Raw genomic sequence first — 27414 nt, 5'->3', positions numbered from 1 at the left:
AAAGAAAGAGAGAAAGAGAAAAAGCAAGCCAGGGAGGGTCAGAGAGAGAGAGAGAGAGAGAGAGAGAGAGAGAGAGAGAGAGAGAGAATCCCAAGCAGGCTCCACACTGTCAGGACAGAGCCTAATGCGGGGCTCAATCTCAATCTGAGATCATGACCTGAGCGGAAACCGGGAATCAGACGTTTAACCAACTGAGCCACCCAGGCGCCCCTCTGGTCCTGGTTCTTTATGTAATTTGGGTATGACACTGGATATTTGGTTGCTCATTTATCAAATACGGGATAAGTCAAAAAATGGAGATGGAGTCCTTCAAACCTTTGTAATGGGTTCTGTGTGTGTGTGTGACAAATTTCTAAATTACGCAGATGAACAATTTGAAGTGTGGGATATACATGGAAAAATCTTGATTTTTCTGCTATCTCTCTACACCAATTGCATCTCAGAAGAAATGGAGCTAATGTGTTTGGCACACCAGCATTTCTTGATACCTGGGGCAGCTCCCACATGGTGATGTGTCAGTGCGATCAGTCTTAGGCACATTCATACCTGGATACAGTGCATGATTGCTCGAGTATGGATTGCCTCATGTCCTGGAACAGAGGCATGTTCTACTGCTCCTGGCCAGGGATGTGAGCTTAGTTTACACTGGTCTCCATTATCATTGCTGATGTGTTGAGGAAGTGAATTTAATAAGCAGGGTAAACAGGTTTTGTTTCCAAATTCTGAGATAGGATGATTGTAAGATGGGTGCTTGGCTGAACCTTGTAGAGTCTCTTCAGTTTTCTGGCAAGAAATCTGAGGGCAAAGAGGGCTGTTTTAAATCAGGTAGAGACTTGCTGTGCAACCCATTTCAGCTGCACAATTCTTCACAATTCTTTTTAGAACAAAAGTCAGTCAAGATACTGATAACTATTGCTTTGTGTCGGCAGCGTTCTTTCCCTGCTCTTGCTAAAACATTGGGTTGCCTGTGCTTTGGGTAAAATTCTGGCTATTAATTTAAAGGTGTTTGTTGCAAGCCACCATCTGTGTTTAAGTGGTTTTAGGTACTGCGTTCTGTGCATTCTGTAGGGTCTACTGATATGTAGTCAATAGCTGGTGAATCCTCTCTTGGGGAAGATTAGAAGGAGGAAGAGGTGGCCGTCTGTGTCACCAAGTGGTAATAACAGTGATGATGACTAAAATAGTAGTCATCGTTTATTCATAATTATTGAATGTCAACTAGATACATGATAATAATAAATACATTATTTAACATATCAACTTTTTGGTAGTTCATAAGGTAATGTTATTGATTATTATCCTATTATTACAGGGTATTATTCCTTATGGGATAATAAACAAGTATCAACTTGTTTCTGAAATGACTAGACTATTACCCATTTTTGTAAAGGAGCACAGAGAGTAACCTCTCTGATTAGTAGACAACTTTCAGCCTTTAAATGAGATTTATTGGAGTGCCTGGCTGGCTCAGGTGATGGAGCATGTGGCTCTTGATCGTGGGGTTGTAAGTGCAAGCTCCATGTTGGATGTAGAGACTATGTAAAAATAAAATCTTTAGATAGATAGATAGATAGATAGATAGATAGATAGATAGATAAAGGTTTACTGATAGAATGTACTTTGGTTTCTTCAGAAAAGTTTACATATAATTTCCATAAATTAACAATTTTTTAGCACATTCTACTGGAAACCCAGAGAGATGACAGGCCATATTTGTCACATATATCACTGTAACCCCCATTTGTAACATAGTGCCAGGCACATGGTGGACATTCAGTAATTATCCCAAGCTGATTTAATTTAGCATTGAAATTTTATTGCTACAAAATTGTACCAAAAGTTTCTCTTATAGCCATTTGTACATGTCCCTAAAATGAAATTCACAAAAGATTCTTGATATAATAGAATAAACACAGAAATTATTTAAAGAGTTAAAAAATATTTGAGGTATATCTGCACTAACAGCATGTATATTAAATTTCAGATTGATTTGATTTAAAATAGCTAAGATATAAACCATAAAAAATGTGAGTAAATACTCGGCTTATCAAAGCTCGTTACGTAATTACATGGTTTCAGAATAGTTCTTATTCATAGAGCACTAATATAAACGACCATTTCTGCACAAATTCTTTCACCGATGGAGACTTTAATATCTTGAAACAAATATGCATGTCTTTAAATATTAAGCCACTTGAATGAATAATTTAGTCAATTAATATTTCTTATTAATCAAATGTAATCAATTCTTTGTTAATGGAACTTGAAAACCTTAATGTTTGTTTTTGGCTGATTTTCAAATAATAATATGAGCAATAACAACAGCTAAACCAATTTAAAACTTTTCATTTTTTTCTTAAGTCACATCTGGGCTTAGTAACCAACACTTGTACCAAGTCTCAACCCACTGATATATAACTGACTAATGAATTAAGCCCCCCTAAAAGCAAAACTTGAATCAGAAGCTTTCAGAAAAATTTAATGACAGTGATACCACACAGTGGTTAGCTGTGAACCTATATTAAATTTTTTGTTCGTTTGTTTATTTGTTTGATTAGTTATTTTCTCCTTTATACTTCTCGGTGCACTTCAAAGCAGGAAAAATAATTATGTTGGATTTAAACTGTACTTATATTAAAAGATGGGTGTGTCATTTTCTATTTCAAATCCTAACATGAATGGTTGTCCAAATTCATCATCTAAATTGCTGTTGTGAAAGTCAATATTGTGGTCATAATACATTGAAACAAGTGATCCCGAAGAATTCTCAGTAATTATCACTGAAAAGCATTTGCTAGGCCAGTCATTGGGCTAGCCTCAAAAGTCCTTAAAATTAACTGTTTCTGTCATCATCCTTCCTTTATCACACAGGAAACTATCAGCCAACAGAAATTATATAAAGGCAACACAAATGTGATTGAAAAGTTATAGGCAAACTATAAAACTTGAAGTTAAAAAAAAAAAGTTCCTCAGATTGTTGATTCCAGAATTTTCTCTTCAGAAATTTTCAGTTGAGGTGACTTTCTTATTGATACGGGTTTGGGCCCACCTTCCTTCACTCTTTACTTCAGTTCAGCCCACAAAGAAGTAGAAGAGGCACTTAGAGAAAGCCAAGGGCAGAGAATGTGTGGCTCCCGTGGCTTTAGGTATACAATAGTGCAGCTTCCCCTCGGCCTGAGAGGAGGGGAAGAATCTTGCTAAATACGTCCCTCAGGTACACCACTGGTGTCATCCCCTAGCTACGGATTCCTCTCATGTCTTCTCCACAATTGACCTTATGGGACTTGATTCTCCTCTCTCCTGAATAATGTCATGGAGGTATAAGTTATTATTAATTCCTAAAAACAGCTTGTAGAAAAGAAGTAATATTATTATTTACACACACACATGCACATATAGAGCCATCAGCAACATATGACCATAGTGATTTATATAAAGGAGAGTTGGAGCCTTGTTCTACCTGATTTTGTATCCTCAGGACCTCGCAAGTACCTGGCTTAGACTATTCCTCAAAAATAAGTGTGAAGTGTAGGATTGGAAAATTAATTCTCTTGATTTTTCTTTTCTGCAACATCATTAGTCATCTCTGCCTAACTGGAGGTAAATTTGTCAATTCAAATGGGAGACATTTAAAAGAAATATTTTTTAAAAACTTTTTTTTCAAAATAGGAGTGATAAAAAATGATAAAAAAATAATAGCAGGTAAGATTCATTTCTCTTCCTTTCCTTTCCTTTCCTTTCCTTTCCTTTCCTTTCCTTTCCTTCCCTTTCCCTTTCCCTTTCCCTTTCCCTTTCCCTTTCCCTTTCCCTTTCCCTTTCCCTTTCCCTTCCCTCCCCTCTCCTCTCCTCCCCTCCCCTCCCCTCCCCTCCCCTCTCCTCACCTCTCCCCTCCTTACCTCTCCTCTCTCCTGTTCTTTTAATTCCAGTAGATTATTTTCAACTTGTTAATGTTGAGCCTCTCAAGACAGAGCACTGTCCTAGGTGCTTATTACTTAGAATATTTGATGACTGTTAGGAGCCACGACTTCTGTCCTTAACAAACATAGTACAAAGGAGAATGGCAAAATATTTTAAAACTCTGTCATGCATGATATACTATGAATGAAATAAAGTCTTCAGTGCCTTTCTTTCCCTTTAACAAGGCCACGCTTGTTCCTAAAAAGTGGGGCAAGAGAGATTTCTATTCTGCCTTCCTTTGGCAACAGACTGCTTCTCTACATTTGGTTGGGCTAAGGATGTTGATAACTTCAAAAAGATGCTTTTTTGTGTCCACCCAGGTTACATTACATGCAGAGGGACCATGTCAGAGCTCTCATCAATGTTATGGTTCAGAGAGGTGTGGAACAGAGATAGCTGTGATCACACAGCTAAGGATACTGTCCACTTATCCCACATTCTCTGCTGCCTCCAGAAATTCCAAGGGCACCAAAAATAAGGTTGTATAGTGCTTACCAAAGGGATAAATTTGTGTAGATGGGAGATAATATGTGAAGTATTTCTCACCTCCCTCCTACTTTCCACCCCCACACAAGTATGCTCCTATTGAATTCTAGGTGTGAACACCTAGATATTTCACTCTGACTCAACTTTCCATTCTCATATTTGATAAGATTGACACAAATGAAATGCATTTGATAATATCCAACTATAGATCTTAAGCATCTCTAAAATGGTTAATAAGTAGATTAAGGAGATGAAAACAAAACTAAAAAAGTATTTTTCTCTTACAAAAATATAATTGAATCCCTTTGACAAAGAGCTACCTTACTGGGTATTTGCTGTGTCCCTGGCACTGTTTTAATTGCATCCATTTGCCCACATCCTATAGAGGCTCACACTTTAAAGATGGGGAAATTGAAGCTTTGCGAGGTTAAGTGACTTGCCTAAAGTTGCACCTGGAAAAAGGCAGAAACATGTTTTGAATGCAAGTAGTCTGACTCCTAAATCTGATTTTTAACCTCCATGCTATACTGACTCTGGGTAAATGAATCCAGAATACCCCTGATGTCTTTAAAATAAGGTATAGTTTTCCTAAAATATACCTCTTTAGTCGAGCATAAGTGCTCCTTAAAGCAAGATATGCCCATGGAAACCAGTGCTGTAATTTTAGGACTTTCCCTCTAACTAATGAAGGGCATTTTCTTTGCAAGAGAATTAAGCACAAAATTGTGCAAGGATTGAAACGCGCTCTGAAACCAGGATTACACCCACTTTGGCATGCTGTGTCAAGCACCCAGGGCATAAGGAAAGAAAAGCAGGCTGGAGTGAATGGTTACACATTCAAATTTGAGCCTCAGCCATATATGTGGGTTAGTTTCCAAATGGACATTTACATTGCCTTTATGTGGATCAAGTTGGTGTTTATTTGCCAAACGTGTTATTTAGATCTAGGAAAAAGATGGCATGGCCCCAGGGGAAGTTTCACAATTATACCCTAACTAGGCTCCCCAACCTACTTCAGATAAAAGGGGCCCCAGAATGTTTGATAAACATAGCATCTAATAGTTCATTCATTTTCAGGAGGGAGCAGTCTCTACTTTTGCAGTAGGTCCCATCTGGGACTTGCGGACTGACACCCAACATTTGTCGTCTCTCTAACCGTGATGTGTTCCTGGTCCTGACTTGGGTGGAGAGGGAGGAAAAGGGGAGCAAGCGATTATCTTTGTGAAAAATCTAGCTTTTATTACATCACCTAAAGTAGCACAACCTGCTACACTAATGAAATCGTGTTCTTGGTTGAAAAGGGCAATTGTTAGCCTGACTTTGTGCACACTAAAAACATTCCCCCAATCTTGTTAAATTATTGCTCTCATTTCAGATTTTTATAGCTGTGCAGCTTACCAGCCCTCATTTCTTTACGTTTCATTCATTTTCCTTGTATTGATGATTAATGGAGGATGTCGAATGTTAGAGTGAGCAGGCATCAGCAATTGCAAGATCATAATTAGTTTAGCTGACGAGGGCCTCTGATAGCACTTGCATCTGGATGGAAAAATTACCCTATAGGGAACTGGCTGCTCACCAGGTCTTTTTAGTGATACATTGTGAAACACCCGATGAATCAAATGCCCTTTCAATGCCAAGAAAGTGTTCCAGTCTTGAAGCCAAAATTATGTCTGCAGAAAGCTTTCCATTTGAAATGTATCAGAGTACAATTATAACCATTGTATTTTCTTGGCAAGAATACCACTCGTCTACAGTATGGACTCAAGTTAAATAAATTGCCTAAATTTTATGAATCCCTGAAATTTTGACTTATGGTATTTGTAATTCTAAATTTATAACAAAATAGGGTTCCAGCAAGACTTTTTCCACTCCTTATCTAACGTGAATATTTTATCATTAAAGGCTTCACTTCCTAGAGAAAGGAGAGCGAAGTTGCAATTCAGGCTGTCTTTTTTCGTAGCAAGAGCATTTCATTTCCTGCCTGTTCGCATTTGCGCCTACAAACACAGCCTGACTTTTGTTTCAATGAGTTTAATGGAATCATTACTTGATAGCAAGAATGGAACAAGCAATGCTAATTATCTACGTTTAAATATTCCTAGATTATTTTTGAATCTGGTGATTACGGAATTCAGCCCACTAAAATCAATTTGTATTCGGAAACGCTTGTGATTTCCAAGTCTGAGGCAAATGAAATAAACAGCCATTGATGGGACTATGTTGTCTGGCTTAAGCAGGCACCTCATAAGGGTTCTCAGTAACACTGTACTTCTAGTTGGCACAAGTTTATACTGGTCCCCTCAGCTTTGGGAAGTCGAGGGTGTTCTCTTTCAAAGTTTACAATTGCACACCAAAAACTAGAACTGAGTGTGCTATACTCTCTTCATACTTGCGTTGCATGAATGACATACAAAAAGACACAAATCAGGTTTAATTTTAAACGGTTCGCACGGCACATTTATTATAAGCTGGACTATATGTTAAAGCTCAGGTAGCATGCGGTCCCCCCTTTCTAAAGTGTATTGAACATATTGCCAGGTTCTGTCTTTTGACTTTTGTTTTGACACTTTTAAAAGGTATATTTTAGGGTTCAGCATTTAGGAGCCGTCATTAGAGGCACAAAACCCAAAGTTCAAAAAGTTAAAGCTGTTTCTGTGAAAAGCCTTTGGTGTTGCACACACCTCATCCATCACTGTAGGGTTAATTATAATGAAAATCAGTGGTGCCTATTAAACACAATTGAACCTGACCTCATTATGGGCAGTGTGGTTTTATACTGTCATTGTTGCTAGTCTAAAGACAAAACTCCTGGGTTGATTTGGTCTAACTCCACTGATCATGTGACTCACCTCTGACCTTGTGTTTTTTTCCCTGTTTCAGAGGCGTAGAGGCTCGGGTGTTTTTTGTGCCAATTGCTTGACCACAAAGACCTCTCTCTGGCGAAAGAATGCAAATGGCGGATATGTATGCAACGCGTGTGGCCTCTACCAGAAGCTTCACTCGGTAAGAACTTGTTAGACTGTTTGAGGAAAAGCTTTTTAAAGCAGCCTGGTCTGTGGTGTGATGTGTACCATTCCCTGGCTTGCAATGCCTGCTCCCGCAGAGTTTAATACAGTCACTTTGAGAACACATGTGATTTATGGTGAAATGGCCTTCAGTGTTATGGGGAGATACATTTGAGATCATTAGCGATGCATTATGCTTCTTTTGATATAAAAGAGGAAAATGATTGATTTCTGGGAACTTTTTGTAACAGGTAGTCAAACTAGTGGTTATCAGACTTTGGTGAAATTAGTTTAGGCAGAAAGGAGAAACCTTAAAAGTTCAAAACTACGTAAAAAATGTATACTCGTATAAAATATAGGGCAGGGAAAGGGTGCTTATATTCAGCTTCACTTTAGAATTTGCAGTTGTCATCTTGGCTGCTTTGGGGGCTGGAAGTCAGGCGCGTTCAGAAGAGTGGTTCTGAACTAGGAGCCACCAACACCAGGTAAACCTCTTAGGTTCTTCCGATAGACTTATTCCAGCGAGGCGTCTGAGGGCTTGAACAGCGCACATCCCAGCTAGAGTAAGGTGCGAAGATGCTTTGTGTTTTCAGATCTCTGGCTGACTTCTTTCTGTGCCTCACCGAGGTCCTTCCGGTCCTTTCTTGTCAGATTTTAGTTAGAATTCTAGAATAAAGTTTAAACTCACAAATCCCCCCCTCTATCTGTGTGTGTGACTTCCCGAAGGATTTTTTTTTTTAGTTTAGAAAGTTTATCTGCTGACAAGAACTGCCTTTAAAAATAGGAATACCCCACTTAGTAAACAGAAATCTATTTCCCTCTGCCTTTTTCATTTTGTTTGGCATTTTACCATAGCTCGTAGCACAGCCAATGAATAAATTACAGCTACAGGGAATACGGTTTTAGACAAAACGTCCTCATAAATGAACCATTGGAAGCACTCTTTAAAAAATGCATGCTGCCAACAATACTAATTGGTGGTAAACTGTAAAACCTTAGTTATTACATATAGCCAGCAGAAAGATTCTCCCCACCACCACCACATCAACTTACTTTTTCTACACCTTCACCATTTAAACACAGCAATAAGCTTTCATTTAATGAGCACTGACATTAATGATTTTAATTGAACTCTGGCCAATCATAGGCCAAGAATTAATTAAACCACTGCTCTTCCAGGTTATGATAATTTAACAACTATGATATAAAGTAAACTCTTTTTTATAATTATTTTAATATTCATCTCTCCAGAGACAAGATGTGTTCAGTTTTGAGTTTTTTTTTTAAATCATAAATTTAAGTACATAAAGGTTATGCTCACATCCCATGTCAAAGACTGTTACAGAAGTTACAAAGATTTTAAAAGGGTACAAATGCAAATTTCCGGTTTCCTTACAAGATATAGATTAAATACTGCATATTTCCATAATACAAATATGAGCTCTTTAGAAACCTGAACATTCTCAACAAATGAATATGGTATATCCAAGGGATGTGGAATTTTCATCCTGAAACCAGTAATTGAATTGTCAACAACAAGTGTGTTATCTTTCTTGCCTTCAAAATGCCTCTGTGACAATAGAAACATTCCAAAAAGGATTTAGACCCAGATCTTGTTTAACATGTAAAAGATACTCTCTTGCATTCAAGTGCATTCTTTCTAGGAATTATTCACAAATTACTATATATATATATATATATATATATATATATACACACACACACACACACACACACACACACACACATATTCATATTCTATGTAGAAATGATTTGCTGATTTAAGTAATCTTTTAGAAAAATCAGGTTTTAGCCACTTAAAGGTTTCTCTAGGGGCACCTGGGTGGCTCAGTCAGTTTAGCGTCCGACTCTGGCTCAGGTCATGATCTTGCAGTTTGTGAGCTCGAGCCCCATATTGGGCTCTGTGCTGACAGCTCAGAGCCTACAGCCTGTTTCGAATTCTGTGTCTCCCTTTCTGTCTGCCCCTCCCCTGCTCATACTCTGTCTCTCTCTGTTTCTCAAAAATAAATAAATGTTTTATAAAATTAAAAAAAAATTTCCCTAAATTTTCATCTATAAATATGCATTAATTTATTATTCTTTTGATTTTATAAATCAAAGAGCTATTTACTACAAGTAAAATTATTAGTATAGTCTTGTCTGTAGAGTTTAGTCCTATAATCTAAATACCAATCATAAAGTGCTTAACCTGAATAAAAACCAACCTGAGTGAAAGCATTCGATCTGAGCACAGAGTAGAATGACGTATCAGGTATTTGAACCAAAGCTACAAAGGAATTTGTATTTTCACCAGAAAACAAATGCTTCACCTGTTAACAAGTAAAATCTTCTGTAGTGATTATGCATATAAAATACTATTAAACAAGGAGAAATAAAAGTGAGAGGTTAAAAAAAAAGTCTCCCACTGATATGGCTTTGATTACCTGATGTCTTTCTTCATGATTCTGTTCATTTGTCTTTGATTATTTATGCTGTGATATTTAATAGCTTTATATCCACATTCGCAGTTATTTAGAAGAATGCATGTATTGGTCGGCTCAGGCTACCATGACAAGATACCATAGATTGAGTGGCTTAGACAACAGAATGTATTTTTACACAGTTCTGGAGGCTAGAGGTCTGAGGTCAGAGGATCAGTGTGGTTGGGTCCTGTTTGGGGCACTCTCTTCCTGGCTTACAGAAAGCCACCTTCTATGTCCTCATCTATCCTTATCTGCCTCCTAAAGACCATGTCTCCAGCTACAGGCACATGGCCGGGTAGAGCTTTAACATACAAATGAGGGGACCCAGTTCAGCCTGTAGCAATGTATAATTTTTCCACAGTTGTCAATAAAGGCTATCGCCCATGTTCCTGTATTGACATCTTAGTGCATGACTCAGAAGTTGAGAAATATTTCAGAAAAATCACGTTTCTTCAAGTAACTTTCTACACAGTTTTATCACTCAGTGCTGCAATTCCAAAATCTATTGAGTTTGGAAAAGCTGTTTTTAAGTAGATTAAAGTTTTCAGTCCTCCCTGCGAAGTTGGACATGATTTAATTAGGCTAAAATAGTGTGCTTTGGTTACTCCCTCTGATCCCGCTTAGGGCAAAAGGAGGAGATTTAGTAAATCTATAACATAAAGTCTACCCTTGCTTTGAACTTAAGCGTGGTTCATATTTGTGAGGAATTGTTAATGCATTTTAATGCATTTTTTTTAATGTTTTCCTTTTATGTGTTGTATGTGTGTGTGTGTGTTTTCTCTGCAGACTCCCAGGCCTTTAAACATCATTAAACAAAACAACGGTGAGCAGATTATTAGGAGAAGGACAAGAAAGCGCCTTAACCCAGAGGCACTTCAGGCTGAGCAGCTCAACAAACACCAGAGGGGTGGCAGTGAGGAGCAGGTCAACGGAAGCCCCTTAGAGAGGAGGTCAGAAGATCATTTAACTGAAGGTCACCAGAGAGAAATTCCGCTCCCTAGCCTGAGTAAATACGAAGCCCAGGGTTCATTGACTAAAAGCCATTCTGCTCAGCAGCCAGTCCTGGTCAGCCAAACTCTGGATATTCACAAAAGGATGCAACCTTTGCACATTCAGATAAAAAGTCCTCAGGAAAGTACTGGAGACCCAGGAAATAGTTCATCCGTATCAGAAGGGAAAGGAAGTTCTGAGAGAGGCAGTCCCATAGAGAAGTACATGAGACCTGCGAAACACCCGAATTATTCACCACCAGGCAGCCCTATTGAAAAGTACCAGTACCCCCTTTTCGGACTTCCCTTTGTACATAATGACTTCCAGAGTGAAGCTGACTGGCTGCGGTTCTGGAGTAAATATAAGCTCTCCGTTCCTGGGAATCCGCACTACTTGAGTCATGTGCCTGGCCTACCAAATCCTTGCCAAAACTATGTGCCTTATCCCACCTTCAATCTGCCTCCTCATTTTTCAGCTGTTGGATCAGACAATGACATTCCTCTCGATTTGGCGATCAAGCATTCCAGACCTGGGCCAACTGCAAACGGTGCCTCCAAGGAGAAAACGAAGGCACCATCAAGTGTAAAAAGTGAAGGTCCCTTGAATGTAGTAAAAACAGAGAAAGTTGATAGAAGTACTCAAGATGAACTTTCCACAAAATGTGTGCACTGTGGCATTGTCTTTCTGGATGAAGTGATGTATGCTTTGCATATGAGTTGCCATGGTGACAGTGGACCTTTCCAGTGCAGCATATGCCAGCATCTTTGCACGGACAAATATGACTTCACAACTCATATCCAGAGGGGCCTGCATAGGAACAATGCACAAGCGGAAAAAAATGGAAAACCTAAAGAGTAAAACCTTAGCACTTAGCACAATTAAATAGAAATAGGTTTTCTTGATGGGAATTCAATAGCTTGTAATGTCTTATGAAGACCTATTAAAAAAATACTTCATAGAGCCTGCCTTATCCAACATGAAATTCCCTTCTTTTATTCTTTCTTTTGATGAGTAGGTTACCAAGATTAAAAAGTGAGACAAATGGTCAGTGAGAAACAAACGAAAAAAAAATGGAAGATGGTAAATAGTCATGTTTTAGAACCTAGCAAGTCAGAACCATCTTGGCGAATGTGTACTGTGGAAACGGTCCATAAGAAGTATCTCCAGACTCTATTATGTTTGTAAAGGAAGAGATCAAAGCTATCTCGAATTTGAAAGGGTTTACAGATTATGATACTAATGCAGTATTGGGCTGGCCATTGGTCCATTTGTTCATCAACCCATAAATTGTTGCCTAAATTTAGAAGTATCATGAAATCCTAGGCAGATGAGGAGAAATCTAATCTCCAGGGCAGTGAAAGGAAAATGGCGCCTCTTACATCAGTCTCCTCTCATTGACGGTGTTTCGGATTTAGACCTAGAAATGTGAGCTGTGGTTAGGCTTGGTGAGAGAGCAGCGAGGAAGGTGACAGACGGTGGCACAGTGATTTGGGCCAGCCCTGCCTGTACATACACATGCACACCCTCTCTGATATTTTTGTCCTTTAGATGTTCAGATACTCCTTTCAAAAACAGTCCTTTCATTTGCAGTTTAGGTTCATTTTGTCCCAATATATATGCCTTTTTAAAAACAGTGCCCTCAGTGCTTATGTAGTAATTCTTTTCTTTAGCCAGATATTCCTATCTTGTATGTGATGAAGCAGTTTGGATTTGTTTTTTTAAGCCTCCTCTTGGTCACCGATCTCACTTGGCACATTGTAACTAAAGGGATCCCCCTCAGTTCAAAAGATTCGATGGATATAAAAGTTCAGACCATGGGCTTAACTTGTTCAGAATACATGGTATTTCTCCATAAGGTAACCTGCTGTGTTTTATTTATTTCCTTTTGGTTAAATATAATTTCCAAACTTTGTGGCCAGGCAGCGTCTAAGGTTACGTTACCACAGACTGATAGTTGGTATATGTACCAGTCACTCCCTTCATTAGATTTATACAGGTTTAGTTAAGTAGCATTAAATAGGATTCTTAGAAGTATATCTTCATAGTACTTTTAATACTTCAGGCTTTGTAAAACTATCCATGAAGGGAAAACTCCTCAGCATAACTGCTCAGGGAAATAGGGCTAAATAACTAAACATTAAATAATTGGTTAAAGGTGCTGTTAGTCGAGCCTCAATGCTTGCTACAAGGATGTATGTACAAGGACTGACTTTAATAATTTGCATTATATTGTCCCAACCAGTAGTTTATTTTTTGCCACGGAGATGTAGAAGATATTACAAGCTACTGGATGCACTGTCAGATTAACTTATTTCATTAAAGAAGTTGGGAGAACAAATAGGAAAAAAAAAACTTATTTTTCTAGTAAATATTAATGTATTACATTTCAAATAATGGTGCCTGACATATTGAATAATTATTTTCTACAGTGTACGTATGCAACAAAGATATTCCATCATGCATTAGAGTCAGTTCTGGCTCTGCCTAGCTGTTTACATTTGCAAATGTAGCAAACAAGGAAATGAAGCAACTATTTCTATTGCGGTAGATATCTTTTGTGTGTGTGTGTGTGTGCATTAAAGTTGTAAACGGTAACATGAAACAAATGAAAGTTCTTGATATAATGGTATGGAAAACAAGAAGGAAATGAAAATATTTTTATGCCTACTTAGGAAAAAAAAGGGTAGCACTATTCATTCCAAGTACTTTCTTTTTTTTAATTTTTAAGCTCTTAACTCACATTGTTATGCTTAAAATGATAAACATATATCCTCTTTTTATTGCTTTGTCTATGTTTCAGATGAAACATTTCAGAAATTATTTTGATAAGTGCTGCTGGAACCCGCAGCACTGATGTTTTTATTGCGTTCTGTAGCCGCATTTGCACTCATTTTTACATAATTCCCAGTCGCTTTGTTATTGTTTTTGTTTTGTTTGGGTTTTGTTTCTTTTTCCCAGTGCCAGGTCTTTGTTTCTTAAAGTTGGATGGCAGGTAGAGTTCAACCAGTTTGTGACTGTCGTAGTGAATGAAGTTAAAATGTCTTTTTGATGTGTTGTCATTTCCATTCTTGCATTTTTTTTTTGTTTGTTTTCATGTAAAAAAAAAAAAAAAGGAGAGAAAGAGACAGAAAAAAGAAATCAGGACTAAGCCTTCAGCTTCAGTTTCATTTTTAAAGGGCCCTATTCTGGTCTCACCTGTCCAGCTCTGATATTCACATAAACTGAAATGAGGAGGTGGAATGAGAAGTTCTAACATTCAAATTATGTGATGAGAATTTTATCTTTCTTAGGAATTTCAATGAATGCATCTCAAAATGTACAGGCAGACTTGAGAGGTGGCCATGAAAGATCTCAGAAAGAGAGGAGATTTCCCAAACAACGAAACAATGTTTCATTTTCATTTTCTTAGTAAAAGGACTTAGTAACCAAGTGCACTGTGGCAATCCTTCAGCAACATTACACGTGGACTGCTCAAATCAGTAAAATGCCAGAAGTTTGGTTAACTTGGGTATGACTTTTTGGGCAAAGCTACTCGGTAAACAATTTCTCCCGTGTGTCGGACACAAACAGGTTGTTCATTTTTGGCATGTATTCCTTCTGTTTTTTGTTTTTGTTTTCTTTTTTCAACTGATTTTTGTTTTCTCAAGACAGACATAGTAGTAACGATTAGCATTGGAAAATACATATCACTATTCTTGAAATATTTATGGTCAGTCTACTTTTGGTAGAATATTCTTGGATAGCATTGACACGATAGATCTTCTTCCATATTCTTTTATTATTGATTATTTTATTTTCATTTTTGTTTTCATTATTATACATATTTTGATGGAGAAGAGGTTGGGCTTTTTTTAAAAAGATGAAAACTTACTGTGACACTAAAATACCCCCTGTTTTTTGACTTCTGAAAGCCTTTGTTCCCTCTCACAAAATATATTACAAAAGTGGTTGGTTGTTATTTTAATTTGGTTTTAAGGTTTCCAAATGATTTTGCCTTAAAATGTGATATTAAATGAGCTATTTAGGTACTTATCCTTTTTTTTTAAGGACTTTCAAGATGATTTAGGATTTTCCCCCCTTGGAAAAGGCTTCCCCTATGATGAAAACTATATGCCAGCTAAAATTGTATACCATTGAAAAACTGTAAGTCTTTTGAAATTACTTGTCTCTATTTTGAATCAAGTTTTGGGTCAAATTTTAGGTCAGGACCAGCTCATGCATTCATTCTTCCTTTTCTTACTCTTTCTTTCTTCCTCCCTCACCCATATATTCATACTGTTGTTTGGGATAGAAAAATCATGAGCCAGCCCACCTTGGAAGGATGTGGATTGAGAGACACTACAGGACTCTAAGTGTATGAGAAAAGGATGGAGCTCTAAACCTTAACATGTTAACTCTGTAGTTCAAAAGGAAAAGAGTGTGCCCATTCTTTCTACATGACATATTGAGATGTTCTTTTAAAAAATCAACTTTTAAGATAGTGATGTTTTATTCTAAACTGTTCTCTTTTAGTAAAGGTAGATTTTAGAAAACAAGCATGGGGATTCTTTTCTAAGGTAATATTAATGAGAAGAAAAAAAAAGTGATTATCTTTAACAGCTCTTTGTTGAAGCCTGTGGTAGCACATTATGTTTATGATTGCACATGTGCACATAATCTATTATGATCCAATGCAAATACAGCTCCAAAAATATTAAATGTATATATATTTTAAAATGCCTGAGGATATACATTTTTCTCAATAAATCGAAAAGTATCAATACTGCTATTAAAATAATTATTAGCCTTCTGCTGTGTGGCTGCAAAACATCACAAGGTGACCTGTCTTGAGACTTCTGAACTGCCTGCCTATTTAGTTAGTGAACATTAGCGCAATTCTAGAGTGGGGATATCTGTCATCCAGTGGTGGAAACATGGAGTAAAGAAGCTGGTGGTCAGTTTCTGTGCTGTATGCCAGCCTTTTCCCTACAGTTTACATGAGCTCACGGTCTTTGGGTTGAGGGTCATGGCAAAAAATGCAAGGCATCTTTGGTAAGCAAGTAGGTGAGAGCTTGCTGACTGTCCCTAGATCACAGGAGAAAATGGTGGAATTGAAATTCAACCAGAATATGAAACAAAATATGCTAACCAAAGGTAGGTAGTGTCAGGTGGAATTCTATGAGTAGGCAGCTGTAAATGAGAAAAGGTAGAAAGACATGCATTGGGACTTTGAAGGGCTGGGTTATTTTCCAAAAGAAAGACTTGGCCAAGGGCAGAGGGATGGCTTATTTGGAGAGCACTTCCTTTTGGTTTTCCATTACTGTTTCATAGCTGATTCACACGTTCCTGATAGCGGTGCAATTGTTGAGAAATCATCCACAATTATTTGCAGTAATTAAGACCTCTGAAAGATGCTAGGGCAGAAGTGTGTGAAGTCAGGGATGAAGAAAATGTGAAATTCAACATTGATCCACACATGGAAACTGGATAATGTGTGGTTCTCTTGAAAGGAAAGGTAGAGCTGTAAGCTTCACTCCGTCCTACACCAGAGAAAAGCGAGAGTAATTTTACATGGAAATAACGTATAGCCTTCATCAGAGAAGATGGTCCTTCAGGACCCATAAGTCCCCAAACTGGATCCTGATTCTACCCCTGGTTGTTTTTCGTTATGTGACCTGCAGCAAATCACTTTTTCTTTTCGTTCCTCAGGTTCCTCACCTGTAAAATGGAAAAAAAATATATTAATAATAATAATATTAATAATAATAATAATAATGGTAATGTAGTACTTGTTTTGTAAAGCACTTTGAGATCCTTGGTTGAAAGGCACCATGAGAATGCCAAGTATTATTATATGGCCAAGGGGCTTATTTAAACTCTCAGTTCCCAAAGGCCAGAAAAGGTTGGGGTCATGTTTCTTAAAAAGATGAGCTGTAAATATCATACCAAGCAGCCTATAGTGTTGACTATGAAGAGGCAAAACTATTACAAGGCTGATAAAACCATAGTTTCTTAATGGCTACCAACAAGGCAAATATCACAGTAAGAAATGCCAAATTCCTTAGGGTGGACTGTTTGACAACATGGAATTGGGGGGGGGGGTGGGACGGGGTTGGGAAACATCTCAAAATGCCAATGTAAAATTAACTTACAGCAATATTCACCAGCAGAAAATGTCTTTCATATGGAATGATTTCATGTTGCTAAGAAAAAATTCAATTTGTAGTCCTGATTTGAATATTAGAATGTTGGCTATAATAGTCTGTTCTTACAACACATGGAATTTTTTTTGTTTTATTTAATTTTGTTTTCATAGTGCATGTTCATTTCTACTCACAAACATGTTCTTGGTGTATTTCTTATGCAAACAATCTTCAGGCAGCAAAGATGTCTGTTACATCTAAACTTGAATAATAAAGTTTTACCACCAGTTATATATAATGGCGTTGGTATGGTTTATATGGGTTCACTTTCATGCACGTAGAAATAGGAAACACAGACCATTGTGACATATAGACAGGCTCTGATGAGTTGAGATGGTGAAATCAAATCACCATTCTCAAAAATAAGACTAAGATTGAAAGGTCCTGGAGTCTCTCAGCTTGTTTTGCTTTGCTTTTTTTTTTCTTTAACCAATCTTTTATTGATAGATCTTGTAGAAAAGAAAATATATATATACTAGTTTCTTGAGGAGGGTTAACAATAAAAATTGTGTTTATTTCAAAAACATTTATTAAGTATTGAGTGTTGAGTATTGGGTAATGATTGTTTTACGATATATAAAAACTGCGTTTGAAGTTTAACTTTGATTGATTTCAGTGTACCCACATATGATGTGAAGATCCTGATAATCTCCATAAATTCATATTAATATATTAATATATTACACACATTGTTTGCTTAAAATGAAATTAATCAGAGGAGGGTTCCTAAAGGATGATTTTGAAAGAGGGAAGCAGCAAAAGCAATCAGAAACCCAGGTAGGAAAATGACATGGGTAAATTCACCTAAGTGGTTTTTTGGTTTTTTTTTTTTTAAGTTTATTTATTTATTTAGAGAGAGAGTGAGAGCCCATGAGCAGGAGAGGAGCAGTGAGAGAGAGAGAGAAAGAGAGAGAGAGAGAGAGAACGAATTTCAAGCAGGCCCCACACTAAGTGTAGTGCTTGATCATTCAGGGCTCAATCTCAGGAAAGATGAGATCATGACCTGAGCCAAAATCAAGAGTCCCAGTGCTCAACAGATTGAGCCACCCAAATGCCCCCACCCAAGTATTTTTAACCAGAAAGAAAAACACAAAGACAGGACTTACAGTATTTAAATAACTTATTGCTTCGAAGATTTGTTTTGAACATTTCAAATGAATTAGTATCTACCCTCCTTACACAGCCTTACTTCTAATTTTTGTGAGCCTCAATTTAACAAATCCTTTTATTATTTGTTTTTCTAGCTCTTTCTCTTTTCTCTTGCTTGGAAAACAGAGTAGAGACTTTGAGGTACTTTCATAATGGTAAGAAGCTTCACAGCTGGAGGCAACATTCTCTAGATAAGAGTGGAGTAGAAATCACTTAATATGATTTCTTTATATACAACTTGTTTTTTCTGTCAAGGAGCACGTTTCACATAAAGTTGAATCCACTTTGTTCTCACCCGGAACTGTCAGAATCCCATTCAGAAAGAACTCTGTAAGCATCAGCTGTTTACCTTTGTTTGAGGGGAAAGAAGATCAAGTTAGCACTTTGAGTCCTCACCTTACCATCTCTGTGAGGGTAGAGCAGGGGTCAGAAACTCAGTCACACAAAAGAAACAGGCAAGTGGCTTGTGTGGGTGAGCCAGCTGGGTGGAGACCTTGGGAACTGGAGGGCTGGATGAAAGGTAGCCTTTCCCCGTCTCTTAAGAACAGTGCCAAGCTGACTTGGGTTGCAGATTTTCAGTTTTTAAGAAAAACTGGACAAAGGTAATTTTATGCGAAATCTCCTAATTTTTAATGTCAGTGACTGACTTTTTTTCTTTCTTTCTTTCTTTTTTTTTTTTTTTTTAATATTGCAAGCCAAGCAAAACACTTGTTCAGAATAAATTCCACCCAAGACAGGCAATGTGTGACCCCTGGAGCTTGAACAATAGTGAACTCTGGTAACTGGCAGGGAGGAAATTGGGCAAAGCGCTGAGGTTAGCTGTGGTTCCTCTGGGTTTTGTCTCCGGTCCCAGTGCACCTCCAGCTCTGCCAGGAAACCCGAAAGCACCGTGGCAGCAGCACCTGCCTGATTCTTTCAGAGCCAAATTTGCTTAAGACGAGAAACATTTGCACAGAAGACAAACAACCCTTCTTTTTTTTTTTTTTTTTTTTTTGAGCGTACTGCTAATTAGTTTGTACTTTTGTTCTCCGTCATTGTAACCCCAAGTACGATTTTCCTTTTTTTACCACACTGGTGCGAACTAAGACATTTCCCAAACTATTAAAAGTTGCTACAGTTAATGTCCAGTAACGTCCAAGATGTCCTTGTAGCCCTTTTCATGTCAGGTGTTTGAGTGAAATTAACAGCAGTAGAAAAGTAAAGCATTAACACGTGATGAGGAGGGAGGGGCTTTTTCATGTTATAGTTGATAATTTTAATGAATAATTTCAGGATTTTCTTTAAATAAAAGCAATGTTTATAATGAAATCTTATTGCTAGTTTTAATGATTTTTTTTGAAGTGTATTTTTATTTATTTTGAGCGAGAGATAGCAAGTGGAGGAGGGGCAGAGAGAGAGGGAGACAGAATCCCAAGCAGGCTCTCTACTGTCAGTGCAGAGCCCAGTGCGGGGCTCAAACTCACCAACTGTGAGATCATGACCTGAGCCGAACTCAAGAGTCAGACGCTTAAGTTGTCTGAGCCACCCAGTTGCCCCCTTATTGCTAGTTCTATAAAACTGTTCTCCAATATGTTTAGGATGTCCGTAATCTGAAAGTCACCTTCCGTCAATGTTAAAATACTTGTATAGGAGGTAACAACCACTTCTTCCAACTTTCTGTTTAATAACAACAATTATGTAATATTGTTATATATTATATTTTATATATATATAATTTAACAAATATATAATATTTTAACAAAATACTAACTCTTTTCAGGTAAGTAGTAGAGACTGGGGTAGCAAGTGCTATTAGCAGAAAAATACAATAGAAATTCTTTAAATTATTTCCATAAATAGGTGAGTTTCCGAATTAAAACTGCAGAAGCACTAAATTGTACGCAATTTCCCAGGAATACTTAGAATTCAAACCCCATGAAGACATCACAGACCTTTTTGCAGAACATGTACCACCTGTTATGTGAAAGCAATGTCTGCCTTCATCATGTTTACACATTAGCCAGTTTTTAGACTTAGTGTACTCTACAGCCAATGGTATTTTCTTCAGAGCTTAAATCTCCTTAGATTTTCTCTCTATGTAGCCCGCATATTACCCAATGAATTCATGTATCTGAAAAAGCATAAATACACCAGTTAGTTTACAAAGATCAATTTGATATCATTATGATGGATTATTTTCTACAACTTTATTGTTTGTAGTTGCCTTAATTTTTTTTCTGTAGTGAAATTATCATTGCCATTATTCTTGTTTGTTGGTTGGTTGGTGATGACCCATGTAGTATAAACCCAGGCTTCATGCATTCATTCAACAAATACCAACTGAGTATTATGTTGGTATTTGCACTATTCCAGGCATTTGGACTGCCTCAGTGAAAGAAAGCAGACCCAAACTCCTCTATTTGTATGGAAGGGAGACAGACAATAAACTTACACACAGTAAACAAACATATATATAGCGTTTCATGTTAGAAAGTGAGGTATGCACTAGAGAAGAAAAACAGAGTTCAGGGGCAGTGCAGGGGATGGATGCCATGTTCATTAAGCTAACCAACAGTACAGCCATCATTTGAGCGAAGACTTAAAGGAGGAAATGGCAGAGTGAATAGCTCATGCAAAGGCCTCAAGGTGAGAAGAGTTTGTCTGGTAAGCTTGAGAAAGAGCAAGGCAGCCAGTGTGACTGAGGCAGGTAAACCAGAGGGAGAGTATGTAGAAACTCACTCAGAGGTGAAAGTATGGACGTAAGAGGAGATCAGATCATTTAGGATGTTGTAGGCCACTCTGTGGAGCGTGGCTTTTATACTGTCTGAAGCAGGGAAGTATTTTACTGCTTTGAGCAGAGGATTGCTGTTTGATGTATGTTTTCATGGGATCATTCTCTTCGATGCTTGGAATAAATCCTAGGAGGTGAGGATACAAGGATAGAAGGAAACCAGGTTGGGCACTAACTTAGTCGTCCCTGCAAGAGATAAGAGGGACAGGGGCGCCTGGGTGGCTTGGTCGGTTAAGCGTCCAACTTCGGCTCAGGTCATGATCTCACGGTCCGTGAGTTCGAGCCCCGCGTCGGGCTCTGTGCTGCCAGCTCAGAGCCTGGAGCCTGTTTCAGATTCTGTGTCTCCCTCTCTCTCTGACCTTCCCCCATTCATGCTCTGTCTCTCTCTCTCTCAAAAATAAATAAACGTTAAAAATTTTTTTTTTAAAAAGAGATAAGAGGGACAGAAAAGCAGTTAAAATTCCAGAAATAATCTTAGAAGGAGAACAAACTAGATGGCCTGGATGCAGGGTGTGAGACAAAGAGAAGAGTCAAGAATTATTCTAAGATTTTTCATCTGAGCAAACTGAAAGAATGGATTTGATAGATCGGATTTGGAGTGGGGGGGAGGGAAAGGAGTGAAACTGGGGACTAGCTACAGTTAAGGTCCAAAGGTCAAATAGATGGTTAGACCTAGGAGTTAGAAGTTAGGAGTTAGCCATAGCATCTAGACAGTATTCAAAACGATGAGACTGGCTGAGATAATCTAGGGAGGGAACAGGTGGGAATACACCCAGTATTTGAAATCTGGGCAATGAGGAGACACTCGTGAGAAAAACTGAGGAGGAAGCTGCCTGTGTGGTAGAAGGAAAACAAAAGGAAGTTATCTTAGAAGCCAAGGAAACAAAAATGTATCACGAGGCAGGGGGCAATTGACCTGAGAAGATACTGCTGATCGGTCAAGTAGGAAAATGGTCTCTGGCAGGATGGGCTATATACTTCGTGGGGCCCAGGGTAAATTGAACATGCAGATCCCCTTGTTCAGAAATTTCAGGACAGTGCCATCAGAGTTTTCAATGAAGCTCAGGACCCTGTGCACCTGCACAGCTTGCATATGCCCATGAAGCTGGCCCTGGTCAGCAGCACACTGACAAAAGCAGTTTGGAGCCATGGATGGGAAAGTCTGATGGAGTACTTTTTTCTTTGACGTTTGTTTATTTTTGAGAGACAGAGCACAAGCAGGGGAGGGGCAGAGAGAGAGGGAGACACAGAATCCAAAGCAGGCTCCAGGCTCTGAACTGTCAGCACAGGGCCCGATGCAGGGCTTGAACTCATGAACCGTGAGATCATGACCTGAGCCAACGTCAGACGCTTAACCGACTGAGCCACCCAGGCGCCCCTTGATGGAGTACATTTAAGAGATGTTTGGAAAACAGTATACAAAGGATTTGGGGAGCTTTTCGCTATAAAAGGGATTGGAAAAAGGATTGCTAGCTGACAAGAGATGTTGAATCAATCGAAAGTTGTTTTGCTTTAGAATGGGAGAAAGAAAAACATGTCCCTTTGTTAAGGAGGCTGATGCAGTAAGGAAGGCTTTATTCGTCTTACCAGAGAGAGGAGAAAACAGCTGGAGTAATGTTCTTTGATAGGTGAATGAGTGGAAGGAGATAGAATCTTATGCCCAAGTGGAGAAGAGGACAGTTCGCATTCATAGTCACAGTTGGCAAAGCAGACTGTGTAGACACAGATGTTGGTACATGTGCGGCTGTGATAGTGGAGTGCCCAAAAGCTCTATTTTTTGACAAAATGTTTTTCCTGTGGCTCTACTGTTCTGCCCATTACCCCATTCAGAACTTCAAAGCATTTCACTCAGAAACAAGGCTGCTTATACATTAAACAAGGCAATATTGTTTCATTATATCCCAATGGCATGTGGATTATTGGATAAAGTCAGAAAACTGTCACATAACTGAAAATGGTATTTGAATCTCACTTTAAAAATTGCTTCTGTAAAAATCTGCCCCAACATACTCATCTTGTTTAGTTCAAAATGTTATTTCTCATTTTCTTAATTCCAGTTTTTCAAAGACACATGGATCTTGTTATGCTAATAAGCAACACCACAGCAAGTATAGCGTTCTTCGTTCTCTTAATACCATTTCCTGAAGATACACCCAATAAGAGGCAGGTTTTTACCAGGTTTTCCTTATGACTGCGATTGATTTTTTTTTTTGAGTGAATTAATTCATGTGTGCCAAATACTGATTCCGGACTCAGAACTGTGCACGAGCAGTATAAAAGACACAAAAGAGTTCAAATTTGCTGCATACTCTTGATTATACCACAAAGGTACAGTCGATTAAGATATAAGGTTGCTTAGTTACAAGTTTTTTTTTTTTTTCATTTGGGGCATTTTCTGAACCTTTCCTTATTGCATTTCATTTCATTCATTTTAGTACCTTTGACAAAAAGTCTTCCCATTATCTTAATAAAATTTTGTTGAAATTTGAGGAGAACTTCTCTGTTATTCCCGCTATGACTTTTAAATATAGCTAATATGTTCACAGGAAAGGCTTTAGTATTTGGTAACGGTTCAACTTACAGTGTTAACTTCTAAGAAAGCACTTGAAGAATGGTATCTTACCTTAGATACCTAATAAAGTAAAAAATCAAAACTTGAAAACTGAAGTAAAGTGGACTTCAGTGACCCACAGGTGTTTTAAGAATGAAAGTTGGGGGCGCCTGGGTGGCTCAGTTGGTTAAGCGTCCGACTTCAGCTCACGTCATGATCTTGCGGTTCGTGAGTTCGAGCCCCGCGTCGGGCTCTGTGCTGACAGCTCAGAGCCTGGAGCCTGTTTTGGATTCTGTGCTGCCCTTTCTCTCTGCCCCTCCCCTGTTCGTGCTCTGTCTCTCTCTGTCTCAAAAATAAACGTTAAAAAAAAATAAAAAAAAAAAGGAATGAAAGTTGTTTGGTTTTTCCTATAATATGTTGTTCTTTAACTTGTAATCTGGTAATCAGCCAATACTATTTTTACTTATTTTATTTAGAGAGAGAGAGAGAGAGAGCAGGTGCACGGTGGGTGGGGGTGGGGAGACAAAGGAAAGAGAGAGAATCCCCAACAGGCCCTGGTACTGTCAGCGTGGAGCCCCATGAGGGGCTGGAACTCACGTCCTGTGAGATCGTGACCTGAACTGAAGTCGAACGCTTAACCAACTGAGCCACCCAGGCACCCCAGTCAATGCTCTTTCCTCAGGGAGTGTTCTTTGCCAGCACCAGCTGTCTTTGCTCTGTAATCCAGGCCTCACATTTCCTACATGCATGCAAACGTTAAGGTAAGGCCAGTTACCTCATGGGCAGTAGTGAATGTTTACCATCACTGAGAATCATGGAGTAGATTGCCTGATACACTTACATTACTGGCCAATGATGGCAACTGAGACTTCAGTATTCTCAAATGCAGTGGAAACTCTTCTTTCTGAATTGGTGCTAGCTGGCCCTCATTTCCTGGACACTCTCATATTTGAAGACTGCAGTTAAGCTTTTCTTGGTATCTTTGGTTGAAGTTGTCCACGGCAGAAAGCAGGGGGGAGCCTTTCTCACTTCATGCCTATGCATCCTCCGCCATCTATTCTCCTTCCAGACCCTGTTCCCTCACTAGCATCTTATTGTCCAGAAGGAAATGGATTGTCATTTGCTTTTGAGGACATTAGATTTTTCCTTGCTGTTTTAAAAATGATTTCATGAAACTAAAATTTGGTATAACTTCCAGGTGCATTTCCTTTGATTCGAATCTATGGGCTTAACACCTTAACAAACTGAGTAGACATATTTGCATTTCAATAACCTGAGTATAAAGATGAACACATCATTTTAACAAGGCCCTCTCCAGAATGTCTCTTTCCCAGACCGTGCTCACATGTGAGCAAGTGTTGAAGCTACTAAAACTTCCTCCTTTTAGCTTTCTTGCCCCAACCACTTTAACCTCAAAAACAAACTCTCAAGTGTTTTATAATTAACAAGAATTGTTCTTTTTAAGACAAACACCACTATGCGGCTCTGTTGATAGTTAAACTCAATTATAGAATGCTCTTTTACATAGAAATCCATTTTTAATATTTTTAAAGGTATCAACACTGAGAGAAAAGAGTACTGCCTGTTGACACACACAACTGTTCACGATGATTTTTGACAATTAATTATTTTAAAGTAGACTAAGGAAATATAACTCAACATTTTATAAACATTAATATATTAGATTGTGTTTTAAAAAAATTCTTTGGGAGGAAGACATGAGAGATGACAGCAACAACTAATTTAAAAGTTGTTTTAACATGCTGACTTCTTTTTCAGGGACAATTTTCATGGAATTCTTGGAAAAATTTTATAAACAGTTCCCATTATATAAAAACTTGAGGTACTAATAATTAATGTTTAGGATCCAATCAGCCATCAAAGAGATTCTTAATTTTCCTTTTCAAACTGTGTTTTTCCCATTTATTCATGTTTGTTTATGGACTATGTTTATCAATAGAAATAAATATATGTTAATACTTCGGCAAGTTGGTTAACATATAATCAACCATCTACCACTTACCCACCATGCAAAGTTTATAAAAGCAGACCACCAGGGCAATCTATATACCGTCTTTCGGTAAGCTAGAGAGCCAAGGCTGGCTGGCTCTTCAGGTGCCCTATGCAGATTCCTCCATGCAAAGAATTGAGCTCTGCACTTTCTAGGCACCTGTTAATTTTCTATTTCCCATGATACATAAATCAAGTTGGCCTTATCCACAAACATTTCTAGAAATTCTGTTGGTTATAGGTAACATCCTTACAGATGGGATCCTTAGGGGGGGTGTTCCATCATAATGGGTTTGGTGGAAAATAAAACTAGATCATTATTTATATTTTTACATTGTCAGAACATAACTCTCAAAATGTTATGAACAGCAAAAACATCATTCTCACAGGGAGAGTGAGCACATGCAAAAGTTCTAATTAACTCCTTAATGAAGAAACCAGCAATAGGACAAAGCTGGTTCAAAAAAGGATATGAAAGACAAAAAGAAAGAACGCTGGAATAAGATGACTAAATTACATGCAATATGGTTCATGTCTTGTTGGGCAATAATGATCATAACCTCTCAGACTGCCTTCATCATTGGATAGGAAAATCATTGTGACTGATCCGTTTTCTATAAGGTAACTTTATAGAGAAGTAAAATAGTTATAATAAATAATTATATTCTCTGGGAGAGTAAACGACAACAAACTTTTTAGATCACGCTTGGTATGACCTTGAAAGGTGAAGCAGTTATTTTTGCCTCATTTCCCAATTTGGTTATTTTTTTCTTAACAAATACAGAAGCATCTGGAAAAAATTTAAAAACATTTGCATCTTTCCATAGTATAAACTTTCAAAAATGGAAGTTACTTCTCCCTGTGAGTTGTGTTATGAATTAGTTATATAAAACAACAGAAGTGTACTTTTTGTAAAAAATGATTTGATTTGATTTTCCCGACTTATAACTCGCATCAAATTCACCACATTCAAGATTACTCAAGAAAGATCCCTACTTCTAGCTTCTGACCAATTATAAGAAATTCCTTAAGGAAAAAAAAAAAAAACCCATGAGAACATAAGAACTCGGGTATTCCAAGCATATTTAAGGGGAAACATAAATAGGTATTTTTTAACATTTTGAAGTGAGTGGTATCTCATGGAAGCATCACAGAAGACTAAAATTCAGACAAAAGCTTTCTGCTCTCAATATTTTATAAATCACTATCACTTCCTTCTTTTCCAAAGCATTGCAGGGTGTACCAAAAATGCCTCTTTGGGCAGAAGATACTCTCAATTTTTCTCTTGGGAAATCAAAATGATTCTCCCAACCACTATTAGTTATACTTCTCTTTGCTAATCTAGCCATTATTTTTTAAATAATGAGATGATGTTACAGATACCAATTGCAGACAATTTCTTCTCCAGCTACTTGCCCATCATCTGTTTAAAACTTTGTATATGTACCAGAAGAGGGCAGGGAAGGGAAAAGGAGGTAAAATATATTAGAATGACTATTGCTTGATTGGAAAAGACAGAGCTCATTATTCCTTGTTCTTAGTTCCTCACATTGTATCTAGTAATATTGGGCATTCAATAGGCATTCTTTTGGATTAAAAGGAATCACTTGGTAATGACTCTGAAAATGTCTACTAGAGGAAAAAGTTTTAACATCAACAACAACAAAAGTAACATTTGGAGAATATTTTGAAATGCGAAGTCTTTGGAACTGTTTTCCTTTCTTTAATACCTACTGAAACTATTTTAAACGTAGAAGTCACTAAATAAATACTTACTGATTAAATTATGAAGGGTCAAGGTTTGGATGTACATAAGCAAGGACCGGGA

At 37.8% G+C, this 27414-nt stretch overlaps 1 protein-coding gene across 3 annotated transcripts in view; it reads left to right on the top strand.

Annotated features, from left to right (window-relative positions):
* TRPS1 (transcriptional repressor GATA binding 1) overlaps positions 1 to 13549 on the top strand; it is a 253708-nt gene extending 240159 nt beyond the window's left edge. For all 3 annotated transcript variants that reach the window (XM_047074123.1, XM_047074121.1, XM_047074120.1), the window contains 2 exons: positions 7327 to 7449; positions 10721 to 13549. In XM_047074123.1, the coding sequence (XP_046930079.1) occupies positions 7327 to 7449; positions 10721 to 11782 (1185 nt within the window). In that variant the 3' untranslated portion in view covers positions 11783 to 13549. The remainder of the gene's footprint in view (positions 1 to 7326; positions 7450 to 10720) is intronic.
* Positions 13550 to 27414: the final 13865 nt, after the last annotated feature.

This window comes from Lynx rufus, unplaced genomic scaffold (genome assembly GCF_022079265.1).
Source record: "Lynx rufus isolate CCGP_SWC_20201006 ecotype Redwood Valley unplaced genomic scaffold, mLynRuf1.p SCAF_12, whole genome shotgun sequence".
Classification (NCBI taxonomy): Eukaryota; Metazoa; Chordata; class Mammalia; order Carnivora; family Felidae; genus Lynx; species Lynx rufus.
This window is presented reverse-complemented; position numbering and strand designations above follow the sequence as displayed.